The sequence below is a fragment of the Pipistrellus kuhlii genome, unplaced genomic scaffold (genome assembly GCF_014108245.1).
Source record: "Pipistrellus kuhlii isolate mPipKuh1 unplaced genomic scaffold, mPipKuh1.p scaffold_m20_p_1, whole genome shotgun sequence".
Classification (NCBI taxonomy): Eukaryota; Metazoa; Chordata; class Mammalia; order Chiroptera; family Vespertilionidae; genus Pipistrellus; species Pipistrellus kuhlii.
This window is the reverse complement of record NW_023425404.1, coordinates 30981851-31003380: the sequence shown is the minus strand read 5'-3', so window position 1 is coordinate 31003380 and position 21530 is coordinate 30981851. Positions and strand designations below refer to the sequence as shown.

The 21530-nt window shown below is 52.2% G+C and overlaps 1 protein-coding gene across 1 annotated transcript in view; it reads right to left on the bottom strand.

Annotated features, from left to right (window-relative positions):
* ITGA11 (integrin subunit alpha 11) overlaps nucleotides 1-18095 on the bottom strand; it is a 116277-nt gene extending 98182 nt beyond the window's left edge. Inside the window, exon 1 of the mRNA XM_036437707.2 lies at nucleotides 17928-18095. Within this exon, the coding sequence (XP_036293600.1) occupies nucleotides 17928-17979 (52 nt within the window). The 5' untranslated portion in view covers nucleotides 17980-18095. The remainder of the gene's footprint in view (nucleotides 1-17927) is intronic.
* Nucleotides 18096-21530: the final 3435 nt, after the last annotated feature.

Genomic DNA, 21530 nt, shown 5'->3' with positions numbered 1-21530 from the left:
CAGAGAAGGGAAGGGAGAGGGGATTAGTGTGGAGGCTTCCGTGGAAAGGCGTCACCTTCCCCACGGCATGAGATTGTTTCTTTGGAAATGTCTCAGAAAAATGAGCTCATTTGGGAACCAGTGTGTCCCTAGCCCCACCCACTGCTGCTCTGGCCGGGAGCTGCTCTGAGTGCACCAGCATCTGTTCTGTGGGTGCCCGCGGCACATGTCTGCCTTCTCCACTGGGAAGTGGAGGCTTAGGAAGGCTGCCTGCCATGGCCAAGGCCTTCTAGTTGGCGGGCAGTTAGAGCAGGGATCAGTCCCGGCGGTGAGTGCTCTTTCTTCCCTCCTTCCCCAAATCCGCCGGGGGCATCCAGGTGCCTCAGGACAGTATTTTATTTAATTCTGACAAGGGGTTAGGGCTTTTTATCCCCACTGAAAAGAGGAGGATGCAGAGGCTCCAAGACTGACTTGCCCGTGGCCCAGACACCAGGTCCCCATCCTGCCTGCTTCCAGCAACACATCCTTTGCCCCTTTCCAGCGAACTCTCCAGTCAGCTGTGTCTGTAAGAGGGAGGCCAGGCAGCTGAGTGCCTTCCTTGTGGGGTCAGATCAGACCCTCCCTTCAGAGCCAAAGATGACCCCTAAGCTGGACCAGGAATAGCTCTATCTGGGCAGACCCTACGCTCACCTTTCTGTGGTGCCAAAAGAGAGGCTGTATTAACTAAGCTGAGGGGGCTCTGTCCCTCCTTGTCTTTGTGTCCTGCCTGTACAGTGTCTGTAACACAGGAGGCTCTCTGCAATGGTGATAGGACAAAAGCATGAATAAATGAATGAATGAATGAATGAATGAATGAGCAAGGATGAGCTTATTGAATTAACTAGATATTCCTCCAAGGAGGGCCTAAACAGATGGATCACAGGACAATTTTCCTTTACCCATGGCACTGTCAACTCACCCCCTGCTTTCTCTAGCCCGGCTCTGTCCTGCCTGTGATACACAGTGGGTACCGACCACCTTGGAGCCCTCCCTCCCTTTCACTCCGCCCTGGCTGGCCTACCTTTCTCCCAGACTTCAGTTTCCTTGTCTCATAAAAAAATGTCTGCTCCCGTAGAGTCCTATTTTGTGCTTGTTAGACAAATGCTTGCTAATGAGTGTCTTATCACATTGTTCTCTCAATTCTGCATTTTGCAACCTCTTATCAGGAAGAATTCTCTCAATCAGAAAGGGTCAGACCTGGGCTGAGCAGCCTGCTGGAGCAGGGGGGCCCCATCGCTGGGGGTTGTGGAGGAGACAAATGCTTATTGGGGCAGGCGGGTGCCAACTGGAAGAGAGACACTGGCCTAAACATCTGAGAGGGGAGATGGGAAGAAGGAGCAAGTGTTGGGAGAGCAAGGGCTGTCCTTTAAACTTTTTTTAAATAAAGAAAGCAGATGTTTGCCAATGTGCTGGTTAAGCAGATGTCTGGCTCGTGGAAAACAGGCCTAAAAATTGAAAACAGCAAACACCAAGTTTAAATTTGCTCTCATTAGCATTGTTTGTGCTCCCAGGCTTGGACAGCCACCTCCTGCCTTCAGAGAACATGTGGCTCACCTCCTCTAAGAGTAAAACTTAAATTTCATGAAAGCCAGTGCATTTTTCTGCCTTACATCATTTACCCCCCGTTTTTTTTTCAAGTAGTGAAAGTGATCAAAATGGACCTCTTTCCTTAAGCTTTTAAGAGCTTCCATGAAGGAATGAAAACATACCAATATCGATAGTATGAATCTCCGTGTTGTAAGTTCATTTAATGTGCAATGAAGTCTTGGTCAGCTAGACCCTCCACCCCCCAACCCCCTGCTCCCAACCCACCGCACAGCCCTCAAGCTGTGTGGAAAACTCAAGACTTGTGGCCACAAATTTACACCTATAGGATCTGGCTGAGCATGTCCAGCCTTGGATGGCTGCTTTCACCTCCAGTGGCCAGACTCCAGAGAACCCAGATCACACCCAGCCAACCCAGACCTGCCCTCTGAGCCTCATGGCCAACACCCAGCTGCCCAGTGGACATTTTCAAGTGGAAGTCTCATAGCATCTCACACTTCCTAGGACCAAAAAGGCTCCCTCGGTTTTCCCTTCCACACGGCTTTCCCCCACGTCTCTCTGTCTCGGGACTCAGCATTGCCACCCACCTGATGGCTCAAGTCAGAGCGTGGAAGCCCTTCCCCAGGATTTCACTTCAGTGCCTGCAAGTCTTGCAGGTTCTACCCCTTTGGCTCCACCTCAATGTGCCCATTCTTTTTTATTTCTTCTGACAGCACCCAGACCACGTCCTTTTCATCCTTTTGTGCCTGGACTTTTGTAAGAGCCTTCTAACTGGCCCCTTCGTTCTATTTTTGCTCAGCTCCAAGTTATGCTCTCCACAGTAGCCAGAGTGATCCTTTGAAAATTCCAATCAGAACCTGGCACTTTTTTTCTTCTTTTTTTTTTCCTTAAAATGCTCTGGGGTCCTACCATTGCATTTAGGAGAGATTCCAGATCCTTCCTCAGGGCCCACAAGGCCCTGCAGGATCTGCCCGCTCCTGAGTCATGATCTTTATCACTTTCTATTTCCATCCACACTGCCTTTTTCCCTGCTCCTCAAACACACCAAGAGCTTCCCACCTCTAGGCCCTTTGCCTGGAACATTCTTCCCCAAGATCTTCGCTCTGCCAGCCCCTTCTCAACCTCCGGTTTTAATGTTGTGGCCTTGGAGAAATCTTCCCTTACTGTGCTATGGAGAACCCATTATTCTCCCTCAAAGCATCTTCTTTATTTCTTTTACAATGAATGATAATAACAGATGGTTAAAAGCTCACTTAGACACTGCCTCCTCCACCCTGAGGCGAAAGATCCAAGGAAAGAAACAGTGGGTGCTGGACCTGCTCACGGAGCCGACTGTGAGCAATCTTCCCATTCAGTGATGTCATGCTGGTGCCTTAAAAGTAACCATGTTGGGAGGATTTACACCATGGTCATTGGCAAGTGTTACAATAAGGACTCCCCCCACTCCATCCCAAGAGCCAGAAGAAGTTGTTAAACATTTACCAGAACTCCTCTGGAAGTGATTGGATCTGTCCGTCTTCCCTACTTTTTCCTGGGCATCTAGAATAATGCTTAACACACATAGGTACTCAATGTGCATTTGTTAAAAGAGACAGAAAAACTGGACTAGATGTTCTATGTCTGAGTCCCTGTATAAGATTTGATGAAGACCTTTTATGTACACTGTTACCACTTTCTTTACCTCCGACTCCTGGGTCACTGCATTATATCACACAACTGCAGAGGGTGCTGTTTACCTGGCAGTTGATTGAGTTATACAGTGCAGTCAGTGTACGTGGCAGCTCTTCCCACGCTGATCCTGGCCACTGGCCATCCAAAGGGAGCCGAATTGGACAGTGAGTCCCTCCCTTTCCTGGCACACTAACCAGCTCAAAGAACTCAGACAGTTTGGTTTTGGTTTTCCATCTCCTAAGATTATTTTCTGCTTGTCATGGGTGTGTGGATCAAGAGCCCTGTGCATTCGGGGTTAGTCCCAGCCCAGGGAGTGTTTGGGCAGAGAGCAAGACAAGGCTCAGCATATGCAATTTGTGGCAGGGCTTTCCCTCGGAGGAGAGGAAGTAGGGCAGTGAGGACCCGGAGGACGGCTGTGCCTGTCTGCCCCTGGTTTTTGAATGCATACTAAAAAAAGGAATTGTGGGAGCCCTTCCCTTCCCAGCTTACAGTGCCCGCCCTACAGTGGATACACCCACACCCATCTGAAAAGTTCCCTGACTGCACAGAGCTCAACAGAACCCAAGATTATTTGGATGCTATTGGCTGGGCTTGGTGGGGATGGAGGATACTGGGTAGTGGAAGTGTTTTGGTTCCCTGAGGGCTATGCAGAAGCTCTTTGGTTTTTGGTTATAATGGCAGTTACTCATGATTTCAAAATTATCTCAAATGTCTACTGCCAATTTTAGGTCTTTAGAAGAACCAAGGGCTCATGACTCCATCTGTCTTTGCTGGGAAACAAAGGCCTGCCTTGTGAGGTGGTGAGCTCTCTATCATTGCAGCAATGCAAGCCAAAGATGACCACTTGTCTAGGATATTCAGGTTTCAAGTTCCCTTCCAGCCAGATGCTTGGTACTGAGGCCTCTCTGGAGGCCCCTGGGCCCCACGACTCCTCATGGGCCTGTGGATGAGGAAAAGTCAACTGTGCACTGGTCCAGGTGCCAGATGAAGTTACTTTAAAACAGAGTCCCTGTTGTCAACTTCTTTCTCATGTCACATGAGCCAGTCTAGGCTCTGGCTCAGGGAATGTTCTTGGAAGGAAGGGAGCATAGCCCCAAAGAGCTTTTGGAATCAGGAAGGCCAAACATTTATTTTAGAAGTGATTAAGTGGAAGTCGTAAGAGGTTACATGACTCACTCAGATTTAGCATTGGAGCCTGAACTTGACCCAGAGGTTGCCATCTGGAGCCCAGGGTTTTTTCATTGCCCTAGGCTTGAAGGGTCCAGCTAGTGGAAGATGTAATCAAGCCACAAGCTTTGGTTTCCTCATCTGTAACACTCAGGGTTGGCCCAGATTGATCCATTTGGGCCAAGTCATGGTTGATTCCTTAAAAAATCAGTAAGGGCTGGGGTAGGTCTAAGATTCTATCAGCCATGAACTCTCCTGTGTGAATTACTTTATAGCTATTTTACCGCCCAGCAGGCTGAGCAGAGCCAGACTCTGAAGACTCCGAGGCAGTGTCAAGACCCTCAGTGACTTCACCGCCTGGGTCAGTGGTCGGCAAACTGTGGCTCATGAGCCACATGCGGATCTCAAGCTGCGGTTTGCCACTCTGTTGACTAACAATTTTGCTGACCGCTGGTCTGGGTGATCTTGGGTAAGTTACTTAACTTTTACAGACCTCAGCTTCCCATCTCTAATGTGGGGGACATGGTACCTTCTTACAGGATCAGGATCATCAAGATGAGGAGTGCTTAGAACAATACCTGATGCGCGGAAGCCCTCAGGGAATGGTAGCAAGTATTTAGAGGCAATACATGAACATTTACTGAGCACTTCATCCTTGCCAGACATTTTGTGTGGTAGTCTGCATTTATAATTTTTCACACTGATCCTACAACATAGACGTTATAATTTCAATTCTACATTCTAAAAAGAGGAAGTGACCTGCCTAAGGTCTCACACCTAGTGAGAATCAGGGCCAGTATTCCAGTGCCACGTCAGTGGCACATGAGCTTCATATGAACCTTATCAGGAGCAGGCACAATCTCTATACCCGTTTAATGGGTTCCTTGTCATCTCCCCACCACCGGGGCAGGTTCTGCTCTGGCGGTCCCCAGGGATTGGATCATAACCTGGGGTCTGCTGTTCAGCCCTGTCATCTCCTGTGGGCACTGCCAGTTCCTTCTGGGGTACAAACGACATGGCCGTGCTCTCCGGTACATGGATACGTCTGAATCACTCCCCGTCTGTGGGAAACGAGGCATTTTAAACTTCTCGTTTTCTGGGAAGCCCCATTGTGTACCTAGGTTTGCACTGTGTAAAACAAGATCTTTCCCACGTCTGCTGGTGTTTCTGAGTCACAGTAAATAACTCTGAACAGCATAGGGCCCGCCGGGCCGGCCTGGGCTGCCTGCTGTTAGCCGGTTTGCCCCTTTCAAGGCCCTCTTCCCTTGAAGAGCCTTTTCCCCTCTGCAGCCCTCCTTGCCCTGCCCACTGGCATCTGTCAGAAGCCTCTTTCTGTCTGGAAAGAAAGCTACAAGGGTCAGGACTGAACCCATGGCCACCTAGGGGAATGGCGTCTCAGGAAAGGTGACTGGAGAGAGAGTGATGCTAAGCTCAAAGGGGATTAATTATTAGGACTGCAGGCTGTTGCAGGCCAGGCTGGGTGAGATTTTTATTAATTAATTCATTCCACAACTACTTATTACTAGCTGACTCTGGCTGGCACTGCTCTGACCCTGGGACACATAAGTAAACACAACATGCAACCATCTTTGCTCTTGCCCAGGCAGAGTTGCTCAGTGGTTGAACGTCGACCTATGAACCTGAGGTCACAGTTCAATTCCCAATCAGGCACATGCCTGGGCTGCGGGTTCAGTCCCCCACAGAGGTTGCAGGAGGCAGCCGATCAATGATTCCTCTCATCATTGATGTTTCTCTCTCTCCCTTCCTCTCTGAAATCAATCAGATATATATATCTTTAAAAAAGTATCTTTGCTCTCATGATTATATCCTGTTGGAGGAAACAGCCAATAAACAAGGCGAATAAGTAGGTAATAACACTAGACAATGAGAAATACCTCTGCGAGACTGAAGAAGGGGGAGGTTGAAATTTTAGTCAGGGGTATCAGAAAGATCCCGATGAGATGGTGATGCCGGAGCAAAGACCTGAAGGAAGTGAGAGAGGCTCTTTGGTGAAGAGCATTCCAGGCAGAAGGAACAGCAAGTGCAAAGCCCAAGGTGGCTGATCTGTTTGAAGAACATCCCGGAAACCGTGGGCGGAACAGAATGAGCAAGGGGAGCAGGAGTGGAGGATGAGGTCAGGAAGGCAGAGGGAGCCGGACACACAGGACCTCTTACTCAGAGCAGGAAGGGGAGTCCTAGGGGGGTTGGAGCAGAGGAAGGACATGACATGATCTGCCCTACATTCTAGCACCATCCCTCTGGTTACGGGGTGGAAGGTCCTCCAGAGGACAAGGCAGGAGCAGGGAGATCAGTAGGTGGCTGTTGCCACAAGGCACAGGAGCCTTTCTGTACCTCCCCTCCCCCCACTTCAGGTAGCTCCCAGACCCCTGCCTGCTGAGCAGAGGTGGGAAGCTGATGGCATGGGGGAGGATGTGGGACTAGTGGAACTGACAGGCTGGGTGGGCTGGGAGAGGGGCCAGCTCTAGGATGTGCTAGAACACAGGCAGATCCTTGCTGAAAAGAGAGAAAAGAGCAGGGATAAGGGACAATCTGGGTGATAATTTGGACACATTCATAATACTCGGCGGGGCCTCTTGCTGAGCCTGCCTGCGCCTCTGCCCCTGGCTGGCCTCCCCAGCAGCAAGCACATTCCTCAGCTGTTTAGCTTGTGGTCTGGCCTGGCCTCCTCTCTGGTTTCTTCTGCTCAGAAAGGCTTTTAAAACCAGAACCTGGGTTTTCTTTAAGTTTGGGGCATGAATCACTGCCTGTGGGCCGGGAAAGGGGATGGAGGGACAGGAGGTGCTCCCTCTCACTCACGCCTGTGTGTCACCAAGGCACGGATATGTGACAGGCTCGCTTCCAAGCTCTGGCCAACATTGCCCTTACCTGAGGGCCACCACCTCCTGCCCCAGGAACCCTGCAAAGGTGACTTGTCCAGACTGACTCGACCTCCCCCTCCTCAAGCCTCCTTGTCTTCCGGTCAGTGGCACCGCTCTCCAGGCTCCTAGCCTCCGTTCCTTTCCTGGCGACCAGGCCCTGTTGCATTCTGCCTCTCACAGTTCCACTTCTTGTTCAGCTCACCGCCTTCACTACAGGCTCTGGCGGCCTCTTGCCTGTGTCATCATTCCAGCTGTCCCCAGGTGGTGTCCTGTGGCATCACCCCCATCACCCTGGAGCTTTTCAAAACACAGATTAGAACATGCCACACTCTACCTCAGAAACCTTCAATGGCTCCCCAGGGGCTAAACTCAAATGCCTTGCTCAGCCAGAGTGGCTCAGTTGGTTGAGCATTGCCCCATGGACCTAAAGGTTGCCATTTCAATTACAGGTCAGGGCAATACTTGGGTTGTGGGTTCAATCTCAGGTCAGGGCATGTACAGAAGACAATGCATTGATGCTTCTCTCTCACATCAATGTTTCTCTCTTCCCCTTCCTCTTTAAGCATATCCTCGGGTCAAGATTAACAAAAAAATCCGAATGCCTTAGTTGGGTCCTCCCTCAGCAGTCTCCGCCTCCTGTTCGTTCTGGCAGTTCCCTTAGCACATACCCAGCATCCTGCTGAACAAACCTCAGACTGTTTGCCCAGATACAGCAGCTACCCTTCCTGCACTTACACATAATCTCTTTCTCATCTCTCAAATCCAAGAGTTTTTTGTCTGTAGCTCTCCTACGGCCTTTATTTACCTCCCTCCACCGCCACCCTTGGGTTAGAGTTACTGTGTTTCCCTGAAAATAAGACATCCTCCGAAAATAAGACCTAGTGCAACTTTGGAAGAAAAAATTAATATAAGACACTGTCTTATTTTGGGGGAAACAGGGTATTTATACAAGGGTCTTCTCTCCTACCACTAAACCATAAACTCCTCAAAGATCAGGACTTATCTTATATCCCAGAGCACCTAGCACAGGGTCTGGCTCATACAGTCTATTGTACTGGGACCTCCTGAGGGGTGCATGTAAAAAGAAATTTAAGACATTTTTCTTGCCCTTAACGATCTTTCTATCTACTTGGGTAGAGAGTTCCTACATTCACTCAACGCATAGCAACAAAGCGCCTACACTGTGCGAGCCAGAGACACAGAGACCGTTAGGAGACGTGCCTTCTGCTCTCAGTCCAGTGGGGGAAGATGTTCAGGCAACAATAATACTGGCTGCTGGATTAGGAACAGAGTATCTAGAGATCACACAAGCGGGGCTTCAAGCTCTAGTTAAGGGGTCAGGTGAGGCTTTCAGGAAGAAGTAGTGCCCAAGTGGAGATCTGAAGAGTAAGGGAGGCAGCCAGGAGAAAGGAGGTAGAAAGGGACATAGGAAACACTATGCGTGAAGGCTAGAGAAAGCTGGTGTGTTTGGGAAGCTAAGATGCTCAGTCTTATGAGTGCTGTAGGGGTGTGTTTGGTGCCCTTGGTGCTGCTAGAGGTGAGTCCTGAGTGCAGGCCAAGGTCACCCCTTCAGGGTGTGGTTAGCTCTGTTAAAGAGTCTGGACTTAGCCTAATGGCAATAGGGAGCCATTGCAGGTTGTTGTTTATTTAATCCTCATCCAAGGATATATTTTCCCATTGATTTTTTAGAAAGAGTGGATGGGAGGGGAAGAGATACAGAGAGAAACATCGATGTGATGAGAGACACATCCATTGGTTGCCTCCAACACATGCCTGACCAACATGGGGGATGGAGTCTACAACCGAGGAACAGAATCGAATCCCCAACCCTTCAGTCTGGGGCCAATGCTCTAACCACTGAGGAAAACTGGCCAGGACCCATTGAGGGTTTTAAACAGTGGAGTGTCTACACAGCACAGTGTATTCTTTCACTTCACTCTGGCTTTTACTGAGAAAAGTCTGGGTGGATCAGGGCTGGAGGCACAATGACACCTGAGTTTGGACTGGGGACTCAGTTAATTCCCAGGGCCCTCCTCTCTCTCCGTGATGGAATATCCCTTCCCCACCCAGACAGGCACTTCCTTCACCCGAACATTCAACAGCTTCAGCGGGATCCACAATCACAGGGTGAGAATGACCCTAATGGGCTTGGTCCAATACCCTCTGGACACCTACTTCCCCCAACCTTCTGTGCTGCGAGTCTTCCTGGGGGCAGGTCTGACCAAGATCCTCTGCCAAACCAGTCCCTGGAGGCCTTCTTTGTTTTCCCTGTGTCTTCACTTGGAACCACACAGTCATCAATAGCTTATGGCCTTAGGGGGACACAGGCTGGGTCACCAATGAATACCGTTCAACTACCAACTTTTACCCCCAAATTCCACCTTGCACGCAGCCTCTCAAATCAGACTCCATGTTGTGTTTCCAGTCCAGCTTGGATGTAAACCCTGTGCGGCTCCGGGGTAGGGAGTGGGACTGGAAGAATGGAGTCAGGAGGACCTTGGCTTTGCCACTAATTGTTGTGTGATCCTGAGCAAGTCATTTTCCTTCCCTGGATGGCGTTTTCACTTTTGCTTGATTGGGGATTAGGTTTAGATGACATCGGTCATTCTCAGCTTTGGCTGCCCATTAGAGTTACTGAGAAGCTTTAAAGAAATACCGATGCTGGGCTCCACCAGGGAGAATGACGGCATGGTCTGGGGTGAGGACTGGGCAGAGGTTTTGTTTTACACCATTATTCTCTGTCATCCCTGGATTTACTGATCACCTGCCACCATTCCACAACAGACCAAGAGGGGAGGCCGAGGTGGGCAGGTAAAGGGGTCCCTTAGAAGTACTAGCCCAGCAAGGACCTCAGCAGTACACATACCTGCAGCTGCAGAAAGGCCAGTGATTTCAAGCTTTGGCTTCTTATAGTCACCTAGGTGACTATCCAGAGCCCAGGGCCAAATGCTTGAAGGTTGCCCCCCCCCCCCCCCCCCCCCCCCGTCCAACGTCTCAAAATGGCCTTGGGGCAGTAAGTGAAGATGAAAGCATCTTCTGAGTTCCGTGAACTGTGTGCCTTGTGAACTGCTGCACGGACACCTGCATCTATGGCCACCAGCACTTCGCTGAGCCCTGCCGTCTGTGTGTGATGGTGCCCTCCCTGCCCCACATGTTCCTTGAGGGCGAGGCTGTGGGATCCCCAGAACCTGGCTGTGCCTGGGGTGTTGTGGGTGTTCAGTACATGTTAGCCAAATGTTTCTTCATCTGTAAAATGGGATTGTGGTGCCTCCTTGCCAAATGGTAGGGACGACCACGTGGGCGGGGCCAGCTTCATAGCACTGCAGCTGCTCGGGGTGCCACTTGGTTTAATGCTCTCCTGTGGCCACCTTGAAATTCCTAATAATTTCCAAACGAGGAGCCCTGCATTTTCACTTTGTATTGGGACCCACAGATTATAACAGCTGGTCCTGCCTGTGTGGCAACTGGTGTGAATAAACTCAGGGAGGAGCTCTGTCTATAAATTACTTGTAGGGCGTTGTGATTGCCGGCAATCACTGAACATCAGAGACTACGGAAGAGCAGTGTCAGAAGGAGGGGAGCTGGGCACTGCTTCGTGGCTTTCTCTCTGGCAGGGGTGGCGATGGTGGGCTGGAGGCCTGGGATGGGCCAGGTGGAGAGGGAGGATGTGGGCATTGGGGACACGCCTAGAGGAGGATGATTTCAACGATCTTGTCCTACCTGCCTGCCACAGATGGAGAAAAATATACCATCAGAACTTCATTCATTTGGCTGAAGCATTGCTTTCTCAAGTTTCTCTGATGGGTATAGCAAACTTGGTTCTTCTTCTTCTTCTTCTTCTTCTTCTTCTTCTTCTTTAAATATTTTATTGATTATTTTTACAGAGAGGAAGGGAGAAGGATAGAGAGTTAGAAACATTGAGGAGAGAGAAACATCGATCAGTTGACTCCTGCACACCCTCCACTGGGAATGTGCCCGCAACCAAGGTACGTGTCCTTGACCGGAATCGAACCTGGGACCCTTCAGTCCGCAGGCCGACACTCTATCCCCTGAGCCAAACCGGTTTTGGTGCAAGCTTGGTTCTTAACGTCACCTTTGGCCACAAGCCCTGCCCCTGAGTTCTCAGTGATTTTGGGAGAATCAGAGGAAACCATTCAACTTTTCAGAGCTCCACGTTCCCCATCGATCTAAAGCCCGTAGCAGCTCTGGCAGGGCCTCTGGCCTCACCTGGCCTATCCTGACTGATAGAACAATCACATGGGAGTGCTCTTGGCAGACTGTCAGGAACTGCACCCACTTGTTCACTTCATGATTTCCGCATGGCCTTCCTGAAGCCTCGTCCTCCCAATCTACAAAGCAATAGGCTGTGGAAACGGCCAGGGCCAGGATTCCTGGCAGCCTGACCCCGAGAAGTGATGCTTCTGTGGGAAGACAGCAGTAGCCCCGCTGCGGAGGCAGGAACCGCTTCTCTGTGTCATCCTGTTTGGAATCCCGGAGCACGTTGCTATAGCAAGTTGCCTAACTCGCCCCACATGCCACGTGGCAAAACCTCTGCCTGCTTTAGCGCAGCATCACCCAGGCCACAGGCTGGCTTCTTCTGTGTCACAGGACAAGGCTGTCATCCTCCGCGAGGGCCGGGGTGGGACACACCTGACTGGCGATGGAAACGGGCTGGGCAGCTGCCCCAGGCCAGACAGGTACCCCTGCTGCAATTATTTTGTCTGCTGCTGGTCCTGTGCCTGAAGTTCCACCATTAGCCCTTTATTCCTTTGGCTCAAGGCACAGCCCAGTTAAAATGCAAACCCCTTTAGACAGGACGCATGAAGTGGTCGTCACTCATTAGGACTGGTCAGCATGAATTGACTCATTAGGCCTGGAGCTCAGAAAAGGCTTTGATCAGGGGAATGGGCCAGAGATGGGAAGGGAGGAGAGGGGCACCAGGCCTGGACCATGAGGGGGCCCTGGGCAGAGTGGTCTGGAGTATTGGGCACGTGGGGGCAGGTGGTAGAGCCCCACTTGGCCCTGAACCTGGATGTAAGTGAGCGCGAGAGAGGCTCCCACGTTAGGAGCCATCAGGAGAGGACCACGTCTCACCAAACCAGCGTCTTGACTGAGAAATCACTGTCCGGCTGAGTCTAAGAGGGAGGTGCCCCCACCCTGGGCTTGTGCCCCTGTGAGAATGGCCATGTGACCCCTGATCTCATGAAGACAGCTCCTTCAGCAAGAGCACCTGATTCGTCTTTCTAAGCCTGCTAGGCCCTGTTCTAAAGGGATATTATGCACGGATTAAGAACCGCAGCCCTGGGATCAGACAAATCCTGACGATCTGTACTCAATCCGCAGGACCTTGGATGAGCCATTTGGCTTCTCCTGTGTAACACGGTGATTGCAGCAGTGACTTAATGCCGCCGTCTCGAGGCCTGAGATGTGAAGAGGAGCTTGACACAGTGGCTGGCACCAATCGAATGATAAACGATGGGGAAGGGTAATGATGGCTACTGTTAACTGAGGGCTTACTGAGTGCCGGATGCTGTGCTCACTTGAGATGAATGAACCAGGTAAGATCATTTTGTGCACACATCAGCCCATGAAGTCATTATTCTCCCCATTTTATGGTAGAGGGAAGGCGCCAAGTGCTTATCCAGGGTCACCCAAATGGAAAGGGTTTGAATCCAGGCAGTTGGGCTCCCAGGCCAGGCAAACTGATTATTGTTGCACAGTAAACGTGTGGGTGAAGGGGGAATGAGAGACAGAGGCAGGTAGGGGTGGGACCACACTGCCTTTCCCTCCAGGTGGGATTTTATTCATCTTGTGACTCAGGTCCTAAGTACACAGTGTGAAAACCCTTCAGGGAGTATTTTGGCAGCTTCTTTACTTTTGGTTTACAAGATGACCACTTCCGGTCTCTCCCTTCCCCTTCTCTCCTTACAAAGCGTTCATACAGTTAGGCTTTACATCATGGGAGCTGAGGGACAGTCCCCACCTGGACCACAGCTCCCTGTAGCAAGCACCCCATATTGAGGGCCTGTGTGTGTGTGTGTGTGTGTGTGTGTCTTTGGAGCTCTCAATTGTTTGGAGGAAATAGTTTCAAATTGGCTCTGAATCCCTGATGGTAGCCCAGAGTTTGATGCTGGTGGGATGGGGCGTTAAGTGGTGAGAATCAGCAGAGACGCCATTTGTCAAATCTTAGTGCATGTTCGAGGCTTGTTTTGTAGCTGATCCTCCGAGTCAGCCAGAGGCTGTTCCTGCCTGGGGAGGATTATGATGGATTCGTTCTTTTCGTATTCTCAACAAAGTCTGGCTCAACTCTGACTCCCAAAGTAAGATTTGAAGCCTATAGTGAGACAATCATCTCCAAAGCCAGGTATCCTGGAGAGAAAAGAAGGCTTTTAAAATTCTCCAAGCTGCCTCTATACAGCAAGAGCCGTGCCAGGCCAACTCAGGATGCAGTTTTGGCCTAAGTGAGGTGGGGTGAGAATAGAAGGAAAGTTCCCAGCTGCTGGAAGAAGCTTCCACTACAGGAGGGGAGAGAAGGAGGTTCCGAGAAGGCAAAATTAAGATGTGTCCTCAGGGCCCACAGCCCTGTGGAGGTGGGCTTCTTGGGACAAGGCGACTGGCAAGGAGAGAGATATTCCATGTCTGGGCTCCACTGTGGGGTTGGTATGGTGTGGCGAGTAAGCAGAAAGAGGGTGACACTCCACAGCCATCCCTTAGGGCCCCCCGTGCCTGATGTGGAAGGGTCCAGAAGCCCCTTGGCTGATGAAAGCTGAGAGGCTTGGCTGACAAGATCCCAGCAGGGTGGGCAGTGGAGTAGGCAAAGTGACTTTGTCCCCTTCCATGCTCTTCCAGAGCTAGAGAGCAGGGCTTGGATCTTTGCACACCCATATGCTTATACTGTGCTTTTCCCATACAAGTTGTGTGTGTGTTTTTTTTTTCCTAAATAAGATCCCTATATGCAAGTTCACACAAGGGCTATGCTGAGTGGTATGGTTCTTCTCTTCAACACCATGAAACACTCACACTGAAATCCTACTGATTTTGGCAGCCTCAATGGTAAAAACAAAATACCTGAGTTCCCATTATGATCAGGACTGTGGGCCAGTCTTTGGATGCAAGAGCTAGGGACGCTTAGGTTTACTTAGAGCCTGGCATGCAGGCCTCCCCTGGGCCCCAGGAGCCCGGCACTCCCTCTACCCTTCTCTCATGGACTTGGGCTTGAAGTTACATCTCTGCGGCCTCAGATTCCTTCCTCAATGGTCAGTATCATGAGCACTGCTGCTGCTGACGGTGGAGGAGAAACAACCTCCTCGGGTGCCTAATATGCACCTGGAACTTTCCAAAAGTTTTATAAACATTTGATCATTTAACTCCAGATAAATCTGTAAGTTCTATTAATACCACCCCTCCTCCATTTTGCAGGTGAGAAAACTGAAGCACGGAGACACTTAGTGACTTGCCAAGGGCACAGAGAACTGGTGGAGCCCGAACACATCCCAGGCAGTGGGACCTGAGCCTTCACTCTCACGCTGTGTCTGAACTCCCTGTGTGTCTTTATGGGCCTAGCACACATGTGTCAAACACAAGGCCCGCGGGCCAAATCCGTCCCGCCAGGCCTTGCAATGCGGCCCACACCGCGCTGTCATCACTGCACTCCGCTGCGTTTCCATCACAATGACAGTTTATGACTGTTCAATAAACCATTCGGCCCGCGATTTAGGCTGGATTTTAGATTTTGGCCCCTTCTCTGATTGAGTTCGACACCCTAGCCTAGCAGATAACAGGTGCTCAGTAAAGACTGGGTTTTAAAGAATCATTACCTCATCCACCCTTATTACAGATGTGCTATGCTAGTAAAGTTTGGGCCAGTGGATCTGCTTTCTCTGAATGTCAACCGGAAAAGTCTTTGGACTTGTCTACTTTTTTTTTTTCTGGCTTTCTTTTTAAAAAATATATTTTATTGATTTTTTTACAGAGAGGAGGGGAGAAGGATAGAGAGCTAGAAACATCGATGAGAGAGAAGCATCGACCAGCCGCCTTCTGCACACCGCCCACCAGGGATGTGCCCGCAACCAATGTATATGTCTTTGACCGGAATCGAACCTGGGACCCCTCAGTCGCAGACTGACGCTCCATCCACTGAGCCAAACCGGCTTCAGCACCTGGCTTTCTTGATAGTTTTGCCCACCCAGTCACCCTACCCAGACTGCAGCAGGGCTCCAGAAAGACAGAGGCTCTGAATTCACAATGGCCTCAATTCCAACTCGGCCTCTAACAGGTCCCCTACCAGTCAAACTGTGCTGTCACCAGTAGGCAAGCTTCCTGGTAAGCCTCTCACAGACTCCCTGTGATGCACAGGGGACAGACCAATCCTGCCTGGAGCTAGGGACACGTCCCCAGTGACCCCTGCCCTACTTTCACTCTTCAGAGTCCACACTGACCAGAGTCATGTGTGTGGTTTTAAAACATTCACCTTTTCATTCTTTAAGTATTCCCAGGAACTAACTCTGGTAAACGGATACGTGTAGTCCCCGTTTCTAGCTTGTCAACACTCTCCACACTCCTTCAGAGCCCAATGCAAACGTCTCCTCTGCCAGGAAGCCTCCCTGGCTTCTCCAGGTGGAACTGAGCTTCTCCTCTGAGCCGCAGCCCTCGCCTTCTCCGTGTCATCCACTCCCCAGCGCCTCTATTTACTTAGCCTTGTTCTCAGCTCCGAGCGGAGCCCAGATTGCGTACACGCTTGGGCCGCAGCCCCAGCTCCTTGCAAACAGATGTCGTTCCAACGTTGATGGATATGTTTAATGAATCCCACATTTCAAGAACCCAAACTGACCAAACATAACTCAGGGGTGGTTTTCTCCATAGAAAGGGAGCTCTGAGTCACAAATCCTGTCCCCATCCTTCACCCCATTTCCCCAGCTCCGAGTGAGTAACACTAACAACCACTGCTTTAGTCCTACTGTGCACCAAGCCCCGTATTAGGGGCTCTTCGTACAGCGCCTCTCTTATTCCTCCTGACAGAGTGATAAACTCGGAATCTCACCCTCCAATCCAAGGAGGAGGAGACCTGTTGGGGAACGTGCCACCGCTGCTCAGGGTCGCACAGCTAGTGGGTGGCAGAGCTGGGACTGGGGCCAGGTCTGATTTCAAAGACTTTGCTCTTAGCTTACTGAGGTGCAAACTGTCTTTGGCCCCTAAGGCACCCCCTCCAACCCAGGGTCTGGTGTGTGGTTCCCCCTGTCTGGAGTCACCCTCCAGAACAGGAGTGCCCTCTCTTTTCCTGGGGCAGGATCTCCAGTGAGCTGCAGACAGTGCTGGAGTGGCCTCCCCTCCCGTCTAAAAGATCCAGAGCGCGCCTTACCGCTTCCTAAAAGAAATATCTAGACGCATGCTGGCCTGCTCACAGCTCTTCCCTAGCCTTCCGCCCCACCCCCCACTACCAAACAGCAGGTACCAACGTTTGTTTCCAGCTGTGCCTGGGGTCTGAATTGGACCCCGCCAACCAGAGGCGCTGCCAGAAGCGCCGCTGTAGACAGCCGGGTAGGAGGGTGCACTTGTTCCTGTGGAACCTCGGAACCGGGGTGAACCAGCATGGGTGGTGGCGCCAGCTCCACCGATGTCCCCTGAGGGCGCTTCTCCGTATGCCTCTGCCCCTGACCCCCCATTACCGCAGGCTGCAGCCCCAGCCGGGAGCGCACACAGCCCGGGAGGCCGGGGCGGGCCCGGGACCCTGAGGCGGGCGCAGGTCCTCGCGCAGCGGAGAGGCCAGGAAGGCTTCCGTGGTGCGGGTCCTGCAGGGGTGTGGGGCGGGGCTGAGGGGGGAGTCCAGGACGGGGGCCCCAGTGAGAAGATCCCAGGACTAGCCTCTCGACACCTGGGACACCTAGGACACCTAGAGCGCATGAGAAATGGCATGTTCCTCCGTGTCCGCGACTTCCCCGGGCTACGAATAATTGCGCATAACTCCGAACACGGGGTCTGTGGGGGTGGTGGTGGTGGCGGTGGCGGCGATGCCCTGTCCCTACCCCGAGTGGCGGAGAATGTTTCCGACGGCTCGTCACTGCCTCGGGGCCGGCAGCGCTGGGAATCGCTCCATCCCCCGCCAGAGGAGCTCCGGGAGGCTCTGGGCTCCGGGTCCCCCCGGGCTCCGGGTCCCCCCAGCCCTCCGGGTCCAGTCCGCCGCGCCCGGGTCTCCGCCCTGCAGAGCGCGCCCTCCGCTCCGGGCAGGAGGGCACCGGGGCAGCGCTCGCTCTGCGCGCCCAGCCCCTTCCCAGCCGGGCCGGGCGCCCTGGTGCTCCCGGGACAGCCCAGCGCCCCGGCGGCGGCGCGGGGACCCGGCGTGGCCCCGGGAGGTGTCCAGGGCGTCCAGCGGGGCCACCAGCCCGCAGCCCTTTTCCACTCGAGCCTCTTCCACTCTTCCCAAACACACCAAACAACCGCTCCGAGTCGCTCCCGCGGGCCCCCCTCTTGTGCGGAACTTGGCCGGCCCGCTAGGCTGCAGCCCGCTCCGGAGCCCCGCGTCCCCGAGAGGAGCCGCGGCCGGACCCCGGAGGCGCACCGCGTCCCGCTCCCGGGCGGCCAGACCCGAGGCCCCGGCGCGCCCGGAGCGGCTCCGGGAGGGGAAGGGAGGGGAGGCGAGAGCGCACGTACCTGGCCACAGGCTGAGCGCCCAGGCCACCAGGAGGCCCCGGGGCAGGTCCATGGCGCGGCGCGGCGGCGGGGGCCGGTGCGGAGCGGCGGGGGCGGCGAGCCAGAGCGGCAGCCTCCTGGGCGCGGAGCCGGAGCCTGCACTGCGCCCGCCGCGCGGCGCCCTGACAGCGGCGGCCAGAGGAAGTGGGAGGGCCGGCGCGGGGCGGGGAGGGGCGCGGGACACCCCTTATCCTGCCAGGTCTCAGCCCAGACACAGGGCATTCTCTCTCCACTGGGCTCCCGTCCAGGCCGGGCCCCTCTGCCGCCTGGATGCCCGCACCCCAGACCTCTGCCTTAGGGGAGAACCACCTGGGAACCCCTCTCCTGGGCACCACCTCGCCTGTGCAGCATATTCCTTGCGCCACCGTCACCCAGGTCAGAGGCTGTCCGGGAAGAATGGGGTCTGAGGAAAGAGCTTCCAAAGCGGAGGAGGGTCCCTAAGATGACCCCGGAACTCCGGCGGACGGTGACACAGGTCTCCCTTAGCCACCGGGAGTACATGTCCCTCCAAAGTCTGTTCTGAGGCGCCCCCTGCCTCCCTGCACCCTGGGGCATGGAATAAGTGTCAAGGCACCTTGATTCTTCTGAGCCTGGAATAAAGACAGACCAGGCCCCTCCACCTGCTCTCCCCCAGCCCACACACCTGAGGCCTCCCGAAGCCTCCGGAGGACTGTGCCTACTTGGACCACAACAGCGGAGCTCTTTGGCACCCAGCCACGTTCCTTCCCAGCCCTTCTGACCACTGACAATTGAACTCCATGCACAGTTGTTGCACGAGCTTTAAATCGGGCGCTGGACCTCAAGCCATGGGTGTGGAGGCTGGTCCTTCCCGCGTGGAGAGCCAGGGGAGGCGGCAAGTGTGTGAAAGCTGCAGCAGAGACCACACCACCACCCTCTGCGGGGGGCCTCCCTTCCCCCCTCCCCTATCCTGCCAGGTCTCAGCCTAGACAGGGCATTCTCTCTCTCTGTCTGTCTCTCTTCATTGTACTTAGGAGAGGAACTACACATCAGTAGGTGTAATTGTTTAACTTTTCTCCCCTTGTCCAGGCTGAAAACACCCTTAAGGGTAGAAGCATCTATTTGGTTCATAAAGGAACACATACTCCTCTCTTCCCCCCCCCCCCTCCTCTCCATGAACCAGGAATTTACTAGGTGGTGGGTGGGTGGATTGAAGAGACAGACACAGGGGGGAATTGGAAGGACCTCCCGGAGGACATGACATGCAGGCTGAGTCCTGGAGGATGAGGTGGGTTTTGAAAAAGCCCAGGTTCAAGTAAGTATTGTGGGCATTGTGCTCTTTTCTTGGTAACTACCCTGCTTTGTGTTTTGGTATCCTCACCTCTCCTCAGCTACTGACTAGGGGGAAGCTGATTCCGTCCCTGGGGTGTGTGGGGGTGGGGTGGGGAGAGGGGATATGTGATTTAGTTTAAAAAAAGGCAACAGGACACATGAAAAGGGTTTTCTGAGAAACAAGCTTTCTTGCTCTTTTAAAAGAGCTCCTAGATTAACCAACTCATCAACTTTTTCTCTCCTCTCCTCTCCCCTTCTCTCTTACTCTCAATCCCCTCCCAGGCTGGGGCAGAGAATCACATAGGCCTTGGCATGGATAGGAGGGGTCTGGCTGGGGAAGGGGGAGATCTGGCATTGGGATGAGGCAGACATGGGATGACAGAATGGAGGAACCAGGTTGTTGAGCCACTGAATCAAGCCACCCCCTCAGCCTGCTCCCCTCAGGACTTCCCAATAATGCGACCAATGCCTCCTTCATTGTTTAAGAGGGTTTGAGTTGGGATACTGTGAACCTAGAGCATCCTGATAACAGCTCTCCAACGGGCTGCACACCACTTCCCTGCCTGGCACCCATGGATGCCCTCCCTAGTGGCTCCCGCCCTGCAGTTGCACGGGGGCTGCCTGGGGCACTTATGAGGAACGCACAAGCCCCCCAGGCCAGGGCGCCCCTATTGGCATGCTGCTGTGCGGTGGCCTGGAGATCGCGCTCTGAGACCGCCCGCTGCTTGCTGCAGAGGCTCTCTGAGGCGGGTGTGCAGCTGCTGATCCCGGAGGAACAGCCCTGCCACTCCTTAACTCACATGGTCCTCATCCGGGCACCGGGGTCCCATCCAGCGTGCCTGCCTTTGTAACCGTGGAAGGTGGAGAGGGGAGGTGTGCCCTCACTTATTCTTTCAACAAATATGTGAGTGCCTCCTGTGCCCCCAACGCTCTGAACGTCACATACGAGAAGCCTGCGCTCGAGGAGCTAGTGATGGAGCTGAAAAGATGAGACATAACCTCATATGCATTGGCAGTCATTATTAATTAAACATTCATTTAAATCATTTATTATTTAATGACTTTTAAACACTCTATATCATACAACGCAGCAGCATAGGGGTGACAAATGCACAATCCACATTGAGTCTGGAGAAGCTCAGAGCAGGGCTTTATGGGAGCTGAGATTTTAGTTGAACAGTAGTAGTAGTAATAATAATAATCCCTTACATGTACAGAGCATATGCATTTACTTATTTTTATTGAGGTGTAATTCACATATAATAATGCTCACCAAGCAATCCAGCAATTTTTAGTATATTCACAAGGTTGTGCAACTATTACTACTAATTCCAGAACATTTTTATTATTCCCCAAAGAAGCTCTGTAACCATTAGCAGCCACTACCCGTTCCCTCATCCCAACCCCTAGCAACCACTAATCTATTTTCAGTCTCTGTGGATTTGCCTATTCTGGACATTTCATGTAAGTGAAATCATAGAGTATGTGGCCTTTTGTGTCTGGTTTCTATCACTTAGAACATTGTTTTCAAGCTTCATCTTAATAGAGCATGTATCACTATTTCATTCATTTTTATTGCCAAATAAAATTCCATTGTACCGATTGACCACATTTTGTTTATCTTTAGGTGATGACTATTGGGCTGTTTCCACTTTGGGGTCATTAAGGACAAGACTCTATAAACATCTCTAAGTGAATTCCCCTGCACCTGCAAGAAGTTATGTTCATTTTTATAGATAAAGAGATTGCATGGGTGAGGATTCTTTGCGTTTTAAGTGATACAAAGTGACTCAATGAGAAAAGAAAATGTACAAGCTCATGTGACTAGGGAGTGCAATGGTGATTTACTGCAGGCATGGCTGGCTCAAGAGTCTCAAAGGAGATTATTGCCTTTTTTTTTTTTTTTTTCCTTCTCTTAGTTTTACTTCACTCTGCTGTCCTTTCCTAGAGCACACAGGATTTCTCTGTCTACTAGAAAGATGTAGCTGGCCCACGCTTATACTCTATAGATTCTAAGGAGAAGACAGCCTTCCCTCCTGAATCCAGCAGAGAAGTCCTGGGTTTTGGTTCCCGCCCACCCCTGAACCAGTCAGCGCCTGGAGATTATGGTACTATCAGTGGAGCAGTCTTGGGCACACATCCAGCCCTGAGGAGCTGGAAGAAAGGGGCATTGTGAAGGACAGCCCCACCAAGACTGCATAGTATAGGAGAGAAGTTCCTTAAAGGAAACAGAAAAAGGGGGATGACAGAATATCCTGGACAAAATCCATAGTG